Consider the following 19,098-nt stretch of genomic DNA (forward strand, 5'->3'; position numbering starts at 1 on the left):
ATGGGCCCCTGTGACTCTGCAGGCTTTCTGCACACAGCCTCTATGGTGTGGGACAGTGCAGGAGCCAGCCACACTTTTCCTTAATTTGTTTTAGAGTGACACAGAAAGCTTGTTATTTGTTATATTGTTTGTTGTTGAGGACAGAAGGGGTGGGAGCCCGAAGGCCCTAAGCTCTAGGCACACAGTTGCACAGAAACTGGACTTACTCTGCCTAATTGTTTGGGAGAGGGTGTGATGGCAACGGGCGCACGTACAACTTTTTAACATGCTGGGGAACACGGGGGAGGTCCATGGCCACCAAGGTCCCATTGGCTCCCCTGCCAACACTCATACTGGTTACTGGCGGGAGCAGGCAAAGGGTATTTGGTTATTTTTTTTTGTTGGTACATCAGCCGCACCAGGCGCACCCACAACACTAAAGGAAGTTGGGGCTATGGGGGCAAGCCCATGGCTCTACAGCTCCTCTACCAGCACTCATCTTGGGTGCGGGCAGGAGCCGGCTAAATTGGTTTGCTCACACCCTGTGGGAGGAGCCTTGTCCAAAGCTATGTTCCCTACCAGGGACAGCGCAGGCAGGGATTTAGATTTATATTCTGTGACCACACTTGCCAGGGCAAGAAACAAGATAGCATCCCAAGGGATGGAGTCCCTGAGACAATGGAAAGATTTGGCCCCTAGGGGATACGGTCTGGGGGCATATAATGTTTCAGGTAGGGGGCTCTAGGACCCCCAAAACAATTATTTGATTTGGACCCAGAGCATGTGATGCCCTGGACCATTTAATGAATCAGGGAAGGGGTCTGCATGTGGCCCTATCCTTTAAAATACTGGGCACCGAATGGGCCTCAGGAATCAAAAGGAGAAGGGCGGAAGCCCGAATTCTTTTCTCAACTGTACTATTTAAAGAAAATGTTTATGGTCTGCTGTCCCTCGGGGCCAAACAACCAGGCCTGGGGACATCAGGAAATCCCTATCCTGACCCCTATATGATTTTGTAATACTTTTCTCAGGACGATGGGGCTTATTCCTCAAACCCTAAAATGTCTGTGGCAAAATCTTTGTTGATGTGGAAGCCAATAAGATTTATTATTTGTATCTGTTGGGTCCACAAATTCTCCACAAGCTAAAATATATAAAAATGTTGAACCTTATCCTCTCAAAAACTACAGAACTGGTTTACACCAAATCACAAAAATCCCCCTTCTTGGATCAAGATCTAGCTTTCTGCCAAATGTATATGGATAGATAGACAGATAGGTAAGCAGATATTTTGTAAAAAAAAAAGTGCTCAAGGATCATGCACAAGGGTGGGGCAATTCAGCCCTTATTTCTAATAATAAAGATCCCCTGGAGGAAAAACTTGGATCCAGCCCCAACAAAATTCTAGCTTCAGAAAGCCTTAAATAAGTGTATCGGCAAGGAAGAAGAGAAGCGTACACCGCTCACACAATTATCTATCAGTTGTGATTACTTCTAAAACACAGACTTTCATAGAAATAAATGTTTAATCCACCTCCGTCAACTGCTCATAAGGAGGTTCTTAAAGAGATGAAAAAACCAGATGGAGGTCCCAAGAAGGGTACACCCTCATTTTAACTTTCAATAAATGAAAGGCCCTGAACAGCTGAGTCACCACAGAATTCCAGTAGTTAATTAACCCCATGGTGACCTAAAAGCTCATACTTTTAGCTTCAACCTGGCTGATGCGACCTTTCATTTAAATCACTCTTGGAGAAAGACTTTCTAAAGGAGCAAAATGAACAGGGGATAAATAAAAAAAAATGACACCATTTGTAAAAGGAAGACCAATGATGAATATATGACTAGCTAGTGGATTCACTTCTAGAGGCCTGAATTGAAAGGCAAACATGTAAACCTAAACTAATTCCCATAAGCCCTGACCTCTTAGTCCCAACAATGATAGAATGAGTTGCCAACGTATGGCCACTGTAAGAAGCGGTTGATATATAAAGAAAGTAGACAGGGGAAATGAGCATTCCTTCTCTGGCACAATCAAACAAAGGTAGGAGAACCAAGCTCTCCTTGGTTAATGAGGAACAATCAGCAATACTTCTCCCTCCTCCCTCTGAATAGTTCCTAGAATTACGGGAATAAGTAGAATTGGAGGAAAGGCATAAAAAGGAGTTTTCGGCCAAAGACAAAGCAGAGCAGAGCATATGTCCCTACCCCTAATAGGGGCAGAATAGCATTGTTCCGACTCACAAATACGTCTGCTTCTAGATCTTGCACTAAGCTCTTCATTGACATACCGAAAGAACCGATGTGCAATAACTATTGCACAGCCCATTATCACCTTCAATATACAATGTTAATAGTACACTAAAGACCACTTTAGAAGGCAAATATGTAGGGCACTAAATGGGGAGGAATGGGCGCACATCCTAGAATAGACCAAAAAGTGAACAGAAACCCACAGTTCAAATTTACCCAGTTTCACTGCCTGCATCGAACACCCCCAAGATAGCCAAAATGTATCTAAGTATATCAGACCATTGTATCAGATGCAAAGGTACCATTGCAGACTTCCTGCATATGGTTTGGGACTTTGCAGTAATCAGACAATATTGGAAAGATATAACTGCACATGCTGCAGAATCTGCATATTAGTGATAAGAGGTCATATCCCTGACATGTTTACTCGGACCAGTTCATAGACCAAAGAGGGTGAAAACACTTGTGCATTTTCAGACTGGGCCCTGATATTAGCTAAATGTAATATAGCCAAGAACTGAAACTTAAAAGTGAGCAAAGCATGTAACATTAGGACTTGGCTATTGGATGTAAAGAAAAGATGGACTGCAAAATAAAAGCAATTACAATACAGAGAAAGAAACATGATACCAACTGTGAAATCTACATATTAACAACAACAGAGGTATAATTTGTTTGATAATATGATGTATGTAGCAATGCATAAAGTCAATAAAGAACTATTTAAAAAACTATTTAAAAAGTCTTCTACAGTAACCCTGAATCGCTGGTATAGCTATTGAAATTACCAGGGGACTGACAATACTCATTAGTGGATGCAAATAACCGAATCAGGCGATTGCTTCTAATGTTGTCTTTCTCCTGAATGTGAATTGCCTTGAGACAAAAGAAGCTTTCTTCTCCCAATACACAGATTTGAAACAATACCAGCTAACTTAATGACATGGACCCTGTTCTGAGCTGATAGTTCAGATAAGTGTAGGGAGCCATACTGTTAGAATCAAAATTGGCAAAACACAGAGGAACCCAGCAAATGGAAAGGGGCGACCACTCGGTCCCCCCGAACGTATGGATGAGTGCCTCGATCCCCCCGGGAAGCCATTTTTGGGCGGGAGGCGCGTCTCGGCTGGTATGCCCGAAGCGGCGTAGCCGGGGCGCGCCTTTTCCCGCCCTAGAGTGGGCTGGCCTAGACACCGACGCAGCCAGCCACGCCCCCGGGGCGGGCAGGGGCGGGTTTTCGCCCGCCCTGAAGACGGATAAAAGAAGGCGCAAGACCAGAAGACGTCCTCTTGTTCTTGTGCTCCGAAGCTGCACCTCCTCGCTACACGTGAGCTCGGGACGGAACGAAGAGCCAATTTTGAGCGTTTTTGATCTTTTTCTTTGTCTTTCAGAGACTTCGTCGGAGAGATGCCCAAGAAAGGCCCAAAGAGAATGACGACCGAGCAGATGGTTCGGGCCCTTTTTAAGGATATGTCCGACATAAAGAAGCGGCTGGCGGAGCGAGATGGGGAGGAGGGATCGGGCCAACCACCGGCTGGAGGGAGACCTAAGAGATCGAAAAGGGTTCCAGCTGGGGGGGACGCCCCGGCTCCCTCTGCCCCGCTCGAGGCGCCGACCCCAGTACCGATCGAGGGGAATCCAATCCCCGTTGTCGTCACCCCGACACCTAAGGAAGACATGCCCCCCGAGCTGGCAGCACAGCTAGCGGCATGGTTGGGGGATAGCAGTGATGGCGCCACGGCTGCTGAGGCACAGGCGCTGATCAAAAAACTTCGCGAGAAGAAGGAGGCAGCTAGAGTGGCCGCACCGTTGGCAGGGATAGACAAGCCGCAAGCGGCAGAAGCTGCGTCCGGTTCAGGTAAGCGGCCATTGCCGATTGCACGGGACGAGTCAGCACCCTCTCGTAGAGAGAGATTGGGACAGCATGTGCCTTTAGCCATAAAGGAAAAGATCTGGGCAGGGGAATACGTGAATATTTTTTCCTTGCTTGTTGATCATTACGATGTGGAGCATGTAAAAAGTCAGAAGGACCTAATGCATCCGAGTGTGTGGCGCGCAAAAATGGCCGCCTTTAAGGTAAATGAGAACATTGGGAACTGGGGCAATGCCTGGGGTATTTTTACGTCGATTTTGGGGGAACGTAGGCCTGAGTTGCTTCCTGAGTTTCCCGTTTACCAATCACGAATTATGGGTTACTCGACGGCGTATCAAGGTAACCATTGGTTTTGTTATGATAATCTGTTCAGGAAGGAAAAAGAACATAACAAGGGTTTGACCTGGGATTGTTACGATTCTTTAACGTGGGATAAAATGAAAGAATCGGGAATATTACGAATGCCATTGGTCGGGAGCAATGTTGTTGACTACTCCCGCCAAAATGTGGGGTCGCCCTTTCGACCAAGTACGAGCACCGACGACCAGTCGAGGCCCACAGGTAATAACGGGAGAAAGGGTTTCTGTTATAACTTCAACAAAGGGAAATGTACCAGGCCTCCGGGGTCCTGTAAATTTAAACACGAATGTAGTACGTGTGGGTCATCCCATCCTGAGTCAGCGTGCAGAGCCAGAACGGGTGAGAATGGGGGCAAGGGAGGCGCCAAACAGGTCTAATTTAGTCCGAGGGGCGCCTCTACCGACCCCGATTGATACCTTGGCAATGATCCCCTGGCTCAGTGATTACCCGGATCGTGCGTCTGCCGGGGTGCTGCGGAACGGTTTTACACATGGTTTCCGCATCCCGGTAGGGGACTTTCAGGGTGTAGGGATTTGCAAGAATCAGCTTTCTGTTTTACAACATTCATCTGTGGTGCAGGAAAAAATTCAGAAAGAGGTTAGCCGGGGACGGGTCGCTGGCCCGTTTAGTGTACCCCCGGTACCGGATTTTGTTTGTTCTCCGTTAGGGGTGGTCCCCAAGAAGGACCCAGGTGAGTTTCGTCTGATCCATAATCTGTCTGCGCCACACGGCCTTTCGGTGAACGACGCAATTGATCCTGAAGTTTGTTCGGTGCGATACGCATCGTTTGATGAGGCAGTAGCCATCTTGAATCGCCTGGGGCCCGGGACGTTGATGGCGAAATCCGATATCGAGTCAGCGTTCCGGTTGCTCCCGGTACACCCAGACGACCAGCGTCTTTTGGGATTCGGGTTCCAGGGATCATTTTACATGGATAAGTGTATGCCAATGGGATGCTCTATATCATGTGCCTATTTTGAGCAATTCAGTACTTTCCTGCAATGGGTGTTTACTAAAAAGACGGGTTTTCGAAATGTGATGCACTACCTTGACGATTTTTTGTTCCTTGGCCCCGCCGGAAATCCCGAATGTGCCCAGGCCTTAAACGAATTCTGTGGGTTGATGGGTCATTTTGGTGTGCCGTTGGCACCGGGTAAAACTATGGGTCCCACGACTTGCCTCGAGTTTTTGGGGATCGAGTTGGACTCAAGGGAGGGGTGTTTCCGTTTACCGGCTAGCAAAGTGTTACAATTCGGGTCAGCCCTCCGAGTATGTTTGAACACACCCAAGGTTACACTGCATCAGTTGCAACAATTAGTGGGGAAGTTGAATTTTGCCTTAAGAGTAATCCCAATGGCTCGCCCTTTTTCCCGCTCCATTGCCCAAGCGATGATCGGCCTGAAGGAGGGTCATCATCGCACGAGGTTATCGGCTGAGGTCCGCCAGGACATGCGGATATGGTTAGCATTCCTGGCGGACTTCAATGGCCGAGTCGTCTGGAACAAGCCAGCCGTGTCCTCGGAAGAGCTTGGGCTATGGACGGATTCAGCAGGAAGCATAGGGTTTGGCGCCATCTTCGGCACGAGCTGGTCTGCTCAAAGATGGCCCCTATGGTGGCACGAGAAGGGGCTAACGAGTAATATCGCTTTCCTTGAATTATTTCCCATTCTCGTTGCCCTGAGAACCTGGCCAGAAGGTTTCAGGGATCATTCTGTAGTCTTTTGGTCCGACAATATGACCGTGGTAGAGTGCATCAACAGTCAGTCAGCCCATTGTAAATTGATTTTGAGGCTGCTCAAAGAAATTGTCTTACTATGTATGCAACTGAACGTGGTTTTCAGAGCAAAACATGTCCCAGGGGTGATGAATCAGGCTGCTGATGCACTGTCTCGTTTTCACATGCAGGCTTTCTCGGGTTTCCTTCCTTCAGCGGACCCGGAGCCGGCACCCTTCCCCGAAGCTCTCTGGTCTCTCGGTGCCCCGAACTTCGTCACCTCGTGGGAGAGAGTCTAGCACCCAGGACAAGGAAGGCATATGAAGGGGCGTTCCAGGCCTATTTAGCCTTTTTGGGGGCAGAGAGAGGGGGTCTTTGGGGTCAGGAAGAGTGGGTAGTACTCTTTCTTATGTCTTTACACAGGGCTGGGAAATCGGTGGCTACGGCCCAAAGGCATCGTGCCGCCATTTCCTTTGTTGCCAGGGCCCATGGCATCCTGGACCCAACAGCGTCTTTCACAGTACAGAAAGCGCTGCGTGGGTGGCAACGCCTAGAGGGTCGCAGAGTAGACGTGAGACGACCGATAGGTATAGACAGGTTGTCCCTGTTACTGGCCACACTCCCGAATACATGCTCGTCCCCTTTTGAGACCTGTTTGTTCCGGACTGCATTTACGCTGGCGTTTCACGGGGCTATGAGAGTTAGTGAGCTGGTTGCAAGGAACAAACAGGATGTGACGGGGGGCTTGTGCAGGGAGCATGTTCAGATCAGGGGGGACGCGATGATTGTCTCCTTTCCCCGGTCTAAGACTGACCAAGATGGGAGAGGGGACTGTACGATCATTCGCAGGAACCCCGAGTCATCCATGTGTCCGGTACAGTGCTTAGAAGATTACCTAGCACAGAGAGTGGCATCATGGGGGGGGACGTTGTTGAGGCATGCAGACGCCACCCCGCTGACGAGGTTTCAGTTTCAACGGGTGCTTGCAATGGCCATTGCCGCAGCGGGCTTGGACCCGGGCGAATTTGGGACCCACTCCTTTCGTATAGGGGCTGCCACTGAAGCTACAGCCAGGGGTCTTAATGTAGAACAAGTGAAACGTGTGGGGCGTTGGTCCTCCAATTGTTATAAGAGGTACGTGCGATTGCACATGTTGTGAAGCTGTATTCATGTACTCACGCCTCTTGTCTTTTGTTTATTTTCAGTTGTGCAAGCTTACGCGGCAGGGCAAACTGAGCAGTCGACCCAACACCAGGCCAGCGGTCGCACGTCACCGGCTGTGAAGAAGGAGGTGTGGGTCGTGGGCCACTCATACGTGAGACGGGCCGCAGACGTATTCAAAGCAGGTGACATGATTCACATAGCTGGGGAATACGGGTACAGAGTGTCCTTCTACGGAAGGGGCGGTCTCTGTATTGACCAGTTTCAGGAATTTTTTGAGGGCCTGTTAGGGCGGATGAGGTCACCGCCGTCCATAGTCATAGTACATTTGGGGGGCAATGATTTGGTCACCACCGGTAGACGACTGCTCCTGGAGGCTATGCTTTCCACGGTAAGTTGGTTAGCGAGGAGAGTTCCGGGGTGCCTAATTGCGTGGTCTCATATGATTCCACGAAAAGTGTGGCGGGGGGCTATCTCGATCCCTGCTTTGAATCATTCGGTTAAAAAGTTGAATAACAAAGTAAGTAGGTTGTTCCGGTCCAAGACATTGCATTCAATCTCGCATAATTGTATTAATGATGATAGTATGTATCTGGGGGATGGTGTGCATCTGTCGAGGGCGGGGAACGAGTTACTCATAGGAGACTTCCTAGCCTGGTTAAAATCTTTAAAGCATGACCTATAGGTAGGAGTTTTGTGGGGGGTCCGGATAGCCGGTCAACTATCCGGACCTGTGGCGGTAAGGTCATGATCGGTGAGCACTAATTGGTAGATCCCTATGAGTGGGCGTCACCCAACACGGATGGGAGCGCTCGGGAGAGGTGGCCATTGGCCCCTCAGTGGGGAGGCGGTCCCGTCTAAGGGCGGGTCGCCGGAAGTAAAGGAAAGGCGGTCAAGGCCCCTTCCTTTGTAGGAGGGGTTACAGCCCCCTCCTGGGGAATTTCCCGGGGCTAGTGTCATCTGCGACGGCAGATGCGGTAAGTTGTGTGGGGTGGGGAGAGGTCAACGATACCTTCTAGATACCACACACAAGTGTTCGAACGACCTTTAAATGGCGTCGAGTCTTAAGTGCCCCCGTCAAGTCAAGGGAAATTGTTAGTAGTTGCACTTGTGGTAAGCCCCTGTGCCATCGCCCCTCCTAAGTGGGAGGGGTAAGTCTGGTTAGGGATCTTGACACCGGTTATGACCTTGCCGTTGGCCCTTAAACGTTAGGATGTACAATTTCAGTGTTCTTAGAGAATGTTTTGTAGGATGCTAGTTCGGCTAGGAGAACCTCTGTATTAGAGATTATGTTAAGGTTAGCCAAACATCGTAATGTGATAATGAAATTGTACATAACATGAAAACGTTTAATGTTTTAATTTTTTGTTTTAATAAATACGGCCGGGATGGTCACTCCATCCCACATCCAAAAAACTTTAAGAACAGTTTCCGGTTTCCCTTCCTTTTGGGGATTGTGTTGAGAGGGGGTGGCGGGTATCTCAGCCATATGGAAAGGGGCGACCACTCGGTCCCCCCGAACGTATGGATGAGTGCCTCGATCCCCCCGGGAAGCCATTTTTGGGCGGGAGGCGCGTCTCGGCTGGTATGCCCGAAGCGGCGTAGCCGGGGCGCGCCTTTTCCCGCCCTAGAGTGGGCTGGCCTAGACACCGACGCAGCCAGCCACGCCCCCGGGGCGGGCAGGGGCGGGTTTTCGCCCGCCCTGAAGACGGATAAAAGAAGGCGCAAGACCAGAAGACGTCCTCTTGTTCTTGTGCTCCGAAGCTGCACCTCCTCGCTACACGTGAGCTCGGGACGGAACGAAGAGCCAATTTTGACCCACCCACCAGCCCCTGAGGACAGCAAAGTTGTTGTGCAATAAAGTGAATTGATAAGTTTGTTTTTCCGTTTCGTTTACAGGCTATAACAGGATCAGTTTGTGGTTAATAAAGATGGTGAATATCGTTTAGGTTGTTACGATTAAAGTGATTTGATGTGATGTTGCATTTTTAGCATGTTCCTTCGGTCGTAGCGACCAATGTTTTCATAGGTTGAAGAACTGTCGTATTTATTTTTGGTAGGCGGTAAGGTCATGATCGGTGAGCACTAATTGGTAGATCCCTATGAGTGGGCGTCACCCAACACGGATGGGAGCGCTCGGGAGAGGTGGCCATTGGCCCCTCAGTGGGGAGGCGGTCCCGTCTAAGGGCGGGTCGCCGGAAGTAAAGGAAAGGCGGGTCAAGGCCCCTTCCTTTGTAGGAGGGGTTACAGCCCCCTCCTGGGGAATTTCCCGGGGCTAGTGTCATCTGCGACGGCAGATGCGGTAAGTTGTGTGGGGTGGGGAGAGGTCAACGATACCTTCTAGATACCACACACAAGTGTTCGAACGACCTTTAAATGGCGTCGAGTCTTAAGTGCCCCCGTCAAGTCAAGGGAAATTGTTAGTAGTTGCACTTGTGGTAAGCCCCTGTGCCATCGCCCCTCCTAAGTGGGAGGGGTAAGTCTGGTTAGGGATCTTGACACCGGTTATGACCTTGCCGTTGGCCCTTAAACGTTAGGATGTACAATTTCAGTGTTCTTAGAGAATGTTTTGTAGGATGCTAGTTCGGCTAGGAGAACCTCTGTATTAGAGATTATGTTAAGGTTAGCCAAACATCGTAATGTGATAATGAAATTGTACATAACATGAAAACGTTTAATGTTTTAATTTTTTGTTTTAATAAATACGGCCGGGATGGTCACTCCATCCCACATCCAAAAAACTTTAAGAACAGTTTCCGGTTTCCCTTCCTTTTGGGGATTGTGTTGAGAGGGGGTGGCGGGTATCTCAGCCATATAGCCATCATTTCCCTCCCATTGTAGAACTAAGACACTTTTTTCCGGGCAACCTTCCCTGAATCAAATAACGAATAAGCAATGCAACTATCACTACAAAATGTGAAGTATTTGCAATAAACTCACTTGTCTACTCCCCACCCACTCCCTGGAAGAAACATCCAAGAGGACAACAAGAAATTAATTTATCAAGATGCGCTTTTATCTTGCTACCAGCAAGTAGTGTTTCCGTCAGCAATCCTGTAACAGACATAAGTGAACAGAACCTTGCACCTCTGACTAAGATCTAACTTGAGGCAGGCAAAGCCCTGCAACACCATCATCCAATCCAAAGCGTCCCCCCTTATCGATTATACTGGGGATGCAATGTCTTCCTGCAGGCTGGTGCACCTATTACTGTGACCCCGCCCCCAAGCACTGCTCTCTGAGGGTTAGTGTTCCACCCTGGCCTTCCATGGAATCTGAAAACTGGCGGAATGGAATGTTACACCGGTCTCGCCATACCACTACTGATACTTTATTTAAAAAATGTTAGGCTTAAGGCCGAATATCGCAGAACACTTTATGTAAAAATGAATTTTAAGAAAAAGGCATACTCATCTATGGTTTGGAAGGAGCAGGCTCAAAAGAATAAAAGAAATGAAAGTCTAAGGGAATACCCCCAAGAAGCATTCCAGACCAAAAGGAGCTCAAATCATGGGTTTAAAAAAAACACGAAGTGGGTAGAGGGGGCATATTGTTTGTAGCGAAAGAAGGCTTTTTTCCAAAGAGGAAAGAGTCATTAAAACAGTCTTGGATCAGGAACGCCAGGACCTGAGAGGGTACCCTCATCTCAATATAGAAAGTGATTGGACGAGGAGACAAATGAGGAGGTAATGGACAGCACCATGTTTTCCTATGTGAATATTTGCACCTCACTGCTTCACTTCTAGAGCACCAGGGACAATCCTGCAAGTCAAGAGTGCAGAGGACAAGTGTACAGGGGCTAACACGGTGCTTCAGAAAGGCAGCAGGACGATTTGTTGTGGCAGTACCCCAATAACTGCTCTTATGGAAGTGATTTGAAACCAAGGCAAAACTAGTGCCTTGTCTTCCCTCTAAAATAAGTGTTCAAATTTGGTTCATCAGGACATACTTGGATTCGATGTAAGATAATATATTCCTTGCCCTCATTCTATAAATAGATATTTAGTGATGCATTTTGTTTTCGTTTCCACTTCCTCAATCGAATGAATTGGTAACGTTCAGTGAAAATCACCAAAAGGACAAAACTCTGGTCCACAATTGTAATTTACGTAAAAACAGGTCCAACAAAAGTAGACATCCAGTATAAAATCTCAGTGTAGGCACATTAGCGGAATGGGGCTACATATTTGATAACAACTGTAAAAACGTTCTTATGCTAGAATAAAATAAACATACTTGCCTTCCATGGTAGTGTGCGGTATCGTCATATTTGTTCTTCGTTCTTGCTTTAAATCCCAGGCACTTTTTTGACTGACTAAATTATCATACAGAGCTTGAAGTGCGTGTCCTGTATACAAAATATGAATAACAATTCGATGTTAGCAATGCTGGCATTTGACCTGCCTACTTGGATATTCATGTACTAAATAAAAAAGCAGCTTCTTAACAGAAACTCCGATACCCTTCGCCCTTTTTTTTGCTCACCCATTCGACTTGCTGGAACTGTGAACTCTTGCTAAAAAGGACTGGAAATTACTTATTTAATACAACAGTATTGAACAGTATGACTCTTATGTGACACTTTGTTTGTGGCCCACTCCAACCCTTACACTCACTTTTACATGGGTATCCTTTGCTTATCCAGCTGAGTTCCATATAGTTGATGTGAGGTGGTAACGTGACCATGGCGAATCCTTATAGAGGAAAGAGTTGGGTGTAATTGGGCAGAGCAAGTAAAGTTAAGGATCAAGAGAATCAGAGCTGCATAGCTATTACTTTTCCTTACAACTTGCTGCTTCACATTCCAAACCTATGAGGAAAAGTTGCCACGCTAGGGAAAGATAAGAGGAAGTGACAGCAGAGGCATGATTTATTTAATGTTAGCACCTGTAAGGCGCCACCCTCAAATCAAAGGTATAGCGGGTGTACAAAAATGTAAAACAATTTCAATTACTTAAGACCCATGGTCTACTTAAGAAAAATAATACAATACAAATTAAAATAAGAGTCAGAAAATCCAGCACAACCGTTGGAATGATAAAAGGCACAAAAGTTCATATGGAAAAAGAGTGATCAATCTCAGAGGAAAGTCAAAATGAATTTAAAAAATAAAAAATAAAGTCAATATGAGTTTCAACAGTCAGAGTGTCACAAACATGAAGCAGTGTCTGAGAGCCCCACGAAACGTCCAAGGTAACATTATAAAAAAAACAAGCCTTGCTCAATATGATCCAGAACCACTAAACCGCCTACAGATTCTTTATTAAAGACAAGGTGTGGGCACAGCAACACAGCAGATGATTAAAGTAATTGCCTGTAGCTAATGTTGTCCAACTGTGGTATGTGTCACAGACTGACATTTTAACATAGCAGTGTAACATACTTTCAAATAACACTGAAATGTCCTTAGCCTACATGAAGTATATCTACCTCATTGTGTGACCAGAACTCTGGCCAATGATGCGAAAGGACTTGGAGCTTCTACATCCCACAGAGGCAACTGCTCAGAGTTTTGCACATAGGTTATCACACAATAAAGTACAACGCCTCATTAGTGGGGAGTTGTGTAGGTCATATGTGAATATAAGAAAGATACAAAAAATAGAGAACTGTAGTAAAAAGTTACTTTTTCTTTTCCAACATTGTATCTTTCAAGATGCACAAGCCAGAATAATGAGCATAATAGCACTAACTGTATATGATGAAGCCTTCCCAGGAGTCTTCTGCCAGGAAGGCAGTAATGCTTTGTAAAGGTGTATCCTGAAGACCAAGTTGCTGCCTTCAAATGTTCGCAGTCAGCACCCCATCAAAGAGTGCAGAGTGCAGCTATTGTTGCATACCTGTATTGGAGCAAGCTTCTATGTTGCTTCTGAGATCCCAGTCTGACTTCTAAAGCAGAAAACGATGCATGTTGAAATCAAACGGCTTATTCCCTGCTTAGATATGGCTGAGAGCTTGTAAGATTTGCCATATGTCAGAAAAAGTTGATATGTGTTTTTTAAAAGTATTTGCCCTCTAAATGTAGAGTTGTAAACAGTTCAAGTCTGAGTGCAGGGCCCTCTAAGTTAGGGTGGGTGGCTGGGGAAGAAACTTAGAAGATACATTTTCCAGCTCAAATGGACAATGACACTTTTGGCATGAATTGCAGGTTCTCTGTAAGCATATATCTAGACTACTCAAATTTGAGATAAGTATTCGAATAGATAATAAATAATGACTGAATCTTCTCAACCCCCTTGGCCAAAGTTTCAAGTCTGAGTGTAGGGCCCTCTCAGCTAGAGTGGGCGGCTGGGGAAAAAGTTTGGAAGATACATTTTTTGGCTCAAATAGTGATTTTTTGCATGAAACACGGGTTTATTGTGAGCATGGCTCTACAGAATTCTCAAATATGAGGTCTGTGTGTTGAATAGATAATGACTGGATCATAATGGATCATCCCAACTCTCACGGCCAATGTGATGGTTAATCAAATAGATATTTTCCTTGACAACATTTGCAGGCTGAATCTGTGACCTGATTTTGAATTTTTTCCTGAACATCCCTAGAAGGGTCTATAATTGTCAGGAAATGTATTGTTTATTGGGGAAAAGGTTTGAAAGAAACCACTCATAAACTCCATCACCACCGCAGTGGCACAAAACAATCCAGCTGCTATTTGCCTGAGAGGAGCTAAGCTCTAGCTTTTTCTTTGCAATCTGCAGGTAGCTTATCAAAAACAGATTATGGTAATGCTAAAGCTACCCATCATAGAATGCCAGAATGGCGCTGGCTTTCAAAATCTTGACTGACTTAAAAGTGAAGGCTACTACCAGGTTGCATCAAATATAAAGGCGACTGCCATTCCTATCTTTTGGTACCAAACATAGTGAACAGAGATCACTAGAATGCCCATGAGTGGGTGTCAAAATTACTGACTCTGTTTTGACCAAAGTGATTAGGCAAGCTGCAGCAAATTCTACTGCTCTATACTTTTTGTCAACTCTGGCAATGGAAAGTTTAATTGCTGCTTGAATATTAATACACATCAGTCATTCCTTTCAGAGGTGATTAGGGAGAATACCCTAATTGATACTCCTACGTTGTCTTTAAAATAAAAAACAAAGACCTTTTTCCCCTCATTAGGTGTTGGACAGTTGATTTATTTTAGATGCTCTGTCTATATGACTATAAAGCAAATGAATGTTCATCGCCCATAACAAATTCGGGATCTGCCTTATCATGCAGAGCACTGTCCTTATCATCAACGCCACCTTTGTCATCTTGACCATGCTCTGAAATATCAGTCAGCGTGGTGTTGCACTTCCATTTCCTTCAGGTCAAATGTGGAAATTTGGCTTGATGAACATCATGTGGTTGATGAGCAGGTACTTCCTGTAGTACATGGTCAGGTCAGGGCAAGGGTCATGGAAGAGGGTTCTGGTGGTCTGCAGCACTTGGTTGGGAAAGCACTGGCAGTGGAATTGGCCAAGGTTGGTGAATGGTGCAAAGTTTCAGGTTCTAAGTAGTATCCAGTTGTAATAAAGTCACACAAGTTATTAATAATGTGCTTTGAATATTATAGATTGTATGAAACCAGAAGCAAATTATGTTTTTTATAGACAGGTCCGGCCACCATAGCTTAAATGATGCTCATAGGGGTGATGTTCATCTTCAGAGTCACTAGAGAGTAGACAGCTATTCAGGTCAATAGGATCCATAGTCACATTCACCATCATCATTAGAATATCTGACCCTACAGTGGATTCTTTGGGATTGCTGTCCAGCCTTCAGATGTCACCACCGTCTGGGCACAAAAAGGGTTTTCCTGTATTCACTGAAGTACCAACAGTGAAATTCCTATTGGTGAGATAGAGGGTTATTTAGGGATTGGTGTACTCAATTCCAGCAAGGCAGCAGAGGCATGTACTTCACTGCTGTGATGGTCTATAGCTGACCATATTTAGCAATCACTGCACACCTCACAGAGATCTCTGGGCAAGATGTACGACCAAGAAATTTGCAACTCGCAAATTGCATCGCAATACCGACTCGCAATTTGCGACTCGCATATTGGTATGTACAACAGTGTCTGCGACATTGATTGCGATTCCCACCGGGGTCGCAAATTGCATGCCTCAAGCATATTCATTAGACACTCACAATTTGCTACCCCATTGGAAATAGCTGGCCCTCCCAGGTATGGTGGCCTGCTGGGCTCAGCAGACCTCCATATCTGGGACTGCTTTTCAATACAGCAGGTTTTTTATTTTGTTTAAATGCAGCCTAGAATGCATTAAAAAAAAAAACGTTTTGGTTTCATTTTTTAAGGGCAGACCACTGGCTGCCATTAAAAAATATTTTTAGAGCCAGTCGCAAAGGATAAGGGGTCCCTTGGGGACCCCTTCCCGTTTTCAAGTGGTTTACCAACCTTCTGTGAAGGGTGGTAAACTGTGACTGTTTTGCGACCGCAATTGCAGTTGCAAAACAGTCTTACATGGCATTTGGGGTCGCTATTAGGAAGGGAATGCCCCTTTCCCAATAGCGAGTCGCAAAATAGGGTTTGTAGATGGCCAAAAGGATTTCTGCATGCACAAACGGGTCTAAGACCCATTTGCGCATGCAAATATCCGTCGTACATCTGGCCCCATATGCCTTCAGATGAGTCACCACCAAAGGGGCTCCCCTGCAGGCACTTTAAGTTTGCTAAGCGGTCATGATGTTTCATACAGCAGCTCAGGAAACTTTTTTCGTTTTTCCATAACAAACTCTCAAGTGGGACTTTGATTTTAAAAAACAATTGCCCTTGACTCCCTGTAAGTGTTCTTTCAAGGTGTAGATGTCATTTAACACTTTTTTCTTTTCCTGATTGTTCTGAAGAAGAGAAAGCGCACGTCAGAATGTCCAACCTAAATAGGGTGGATGGTCTAAGGTACTTTTCTGACAGCCCGTCTCAATGTTACACCATGCTCCTTACAAAAAAACAGCTAAGAAAAATATCCGAACAGGTGTAAAAATCCAATTTTTGACACTAAACACACCATCTTCTATGTAACACCTGAATGTAACAAATTTCTAATACTTATGTAGGCACTAACCAATCTCATTTTCATTCAACAGTATATTTGTATTAATATGTTACTATTTTTTTAATTTATTTCTGGTAGTTTAACTTAGTTCAGATGAACCTATGCTACTAGGACTTTATACGTTTATTAGGTTTGATATTTATGTCGATTTGGCAAACAAACTTTTCCTTTTAAAATACCAACATCATTGTAAGAACATTTTCCAACAAAGAATAAATACATATAAGAAAAAAAAAATGAACAAACATAAAAGACAAATACTAGTGTATGCTAATTGCGAATGTCAATTGTGCTGCAAAATTAAACCAAAAAGAAAACAAGCACATACTTCAATTCACTTAGTAATTTAATTAAGTAATTTATTAAATTGGCACAGTTAATTAAAACCATTGCAATAAAATGTCATTGTCGCACTGTTACCACATTAAAAGCAAAGCGAAGCAGGCCTTCAAATTTCAATTCAAACACATATTCCTGATGAGGCAGTCTAGTAGTTACTGTTGTCATCACATGTCAGGCTTCTAAAACCAAGGATAAAATGCTTTCGTGCCGAGACACTAGGGCAAAGTGCAGAAATAGTCTGTGATAAGTTTTTGGGGAGAAGGAGCTAGTAGGGCGGGGGCAGGAGAGGGGGAAAGAAGATTGTCCACAAGTCTCACCTTATTTCCCAGACCTTGCAAACACTTGAATATCTGGGGAAGTAAGGCAGAGAACAGATGCCTCCCAACATGTGCTGATGCCCCTTTTTAGATATAGGGGTTTTAAGAGAAGTCTTCAGAGAGCGTCAAGGGCGGGACAACAGCACAGAAGGTGCAGCCATGATTCAGACCTATAATTGCACAATCTGCAGGCCCCCACCTCATTAGTTGGAGCCCATCGTTTGAAAGCAGTGGAGCGCAGACCTAGGAGAGGCGTAAACATTATATTTTTGCGGGCCACTGCGTTCAGACTATCAAGAAGGTACAGTTGAGGTACCAAAAGGAGGTATGAGTCGTTCAAGGGAAGCAGGATAGTTGATGTTTTTAGGGCCCGAATGTCCATCCGGTAAGAAATTTGTATAACCTGATTGTTGATAACCCTTTTCCAGGCTGTGTATGGAATAGAGTCTGCAGTTAGTGATGTTTCGTCAATATGTAGCGTTCTTATGGCTTTTACAATTTGACAGTTCCATGCATTCCCGAGGCTGGCGAGGGTTTCTTTTCACCGGGCTTTAAGCGTGTTGTTTGCGGCTTTTAGTGCCCTTGTATAATACTTCAGGGTGTCAGCCTCACAAAAATTCGATTGTCTTTGAATGCCCAGCTCCAGTCGTTGTGTAGCATGTGGATGTAGTTCGGGAGATGGAAGATTCTTTTATAAATGGTAACCTGGGCGTGTCGAGACTGGCCGAGCATGCGCCAGGTAAGGCCTGGTGCCCGTAACTTAAGGCGGGAAGAAGGGTTGCTTTAGTCACCTTCAGAATGGGTTCGGCAGAAGGACTACTCAGGTGCTTGTTAAGTCAAGTCAGGCTGTATGTTGTTGCTCCAGCTCTTTTTTTCAAGACAGCCAGGTGGACTGTTGGTCTGGAAGACTCGCTAAACCAAACCCCCAGGTAGTTGTATTTTGATGTTGTTTTAATCTTTACGGGACCGATGTTCCACGTTAAAGTTTTCTTTTACTTTCAATGGCCAAAAATCAAGACTTTGGTCTTTTCCTGGTTAATTTTAAGAGCATTAGCTGTGTTGGAACTGTGGAGCATGCATAAGGCTCTTTGGAGGCCAGACTTTGCCTGGTCGATATACCAAAGTCATCGGCATATTGCAGAATGTGCAAGTTCGTTTTTGCGAGGCCCAGTTTTGGCGACAGGGGACTACTTTTCTCCAGGCATCTCCCCAGATCAGCGGTGTAGAGGTTGAACAAGAGGGGAGCAAGAACATATCCTTGCTTTAGGCTGGCTGAAGTTGGAATTTTTGCGGTGACTGTCGTTGGGCCAGTTCTAACTCGTACCCATGTGTTCTTATGCAAGGAGATAGGGGCTCCGAGCAGGCTTTTTGGAATCCCCCACTTATCCAATTTACTCCATAAAGTGTTATGAGACACTTTGTGGAAGGCAGCGCTGTAGTCTATAAAGCAGCAATAGAGGAGGATTTGATTTTTTTGCGCTGCTTGTTGACTCAGGATGGTTAGTGAGGTGATGTTGTCAATTGTGGAGGCAGAAGATCGGAACCCAGTCTGAAAGTATGGTAAGATGTTGTTTTCCGCTACCCATTTTTCTAGAGAGCTGAGGAGACATCGAGCGTATACCTTAGCCTCAAGATCTTATAGGGCAATGAGTCGGTAATCAGCTGGAAGGGAGGGATCTCCTTTCTTGAAAAATCGGCATTAGACCGAGCCTTTTCATGAGTCTGGGGAGCGACCTTTGACCCTGCTCGCAGGCAGGCCGCTCCCCACGCCGCCACACGGCCACCAGCTGCCTTGTGCCCTGCTTCCTGCCGCCCGCTGGTTCCCGCCGTTTCCCGATCCTTTCCCGCCGCTGCGTCCCAGAAGCCCCGCAACCCCTGCTCCCCATTGGCCACCCAGCTCCCGCCTCCCAGCTGCTCCTCCCTCCCTATCCCCTTCTTAATGGGGGCGCGCAGTGGCGTAGGTGCGACCTTTGACCCTGCTCGCAGGCAGGTTGCTCCCCACGCCACCACACGGCTGCCAGCTGCCTCGTGTTC

At 46.0% G+C, this 19,098-nt stretch overlaps 1 protein-coding gene across 1 annotated transcript in view; it reads right to left on the reverse strand.

Moving 5' to 3' along the window:
* LOC147698137 (uncharacterized) overlaps nucleotides 1-19,098 on the reverse strand; it is a 910,572-nt gene that overhangs the window by 666,950 nt on the left and 224,524 nt on the right. Inside the window, exon 3 of the mRNA XM_086933401.1 lies at nucleotides 11,581-11,688. Coding sequence (XP_086789527.1) covers nucleotides 11,581-11,688 — 108 coding nt within the window. The remainder of the gene's footprint in view (nucleotides 1-11,580; nucleotides 11,689-19,098) is intronic.

Source organism: Lissotriton vulgaris, chromosome 8 (assembly GCF_964263255.1).
Source record: "Lissotriton vulgaris chromosome 8, aLisVul1.2, whole genome shotgun sequence".
NCBI classification, from domain to species: domain Eukaryota; kingdom Metazoa; phylum Chordata; class Amphibia; order Caudata; family Salamandridae; genus Lissotriton; species Lissotriton vulgaris.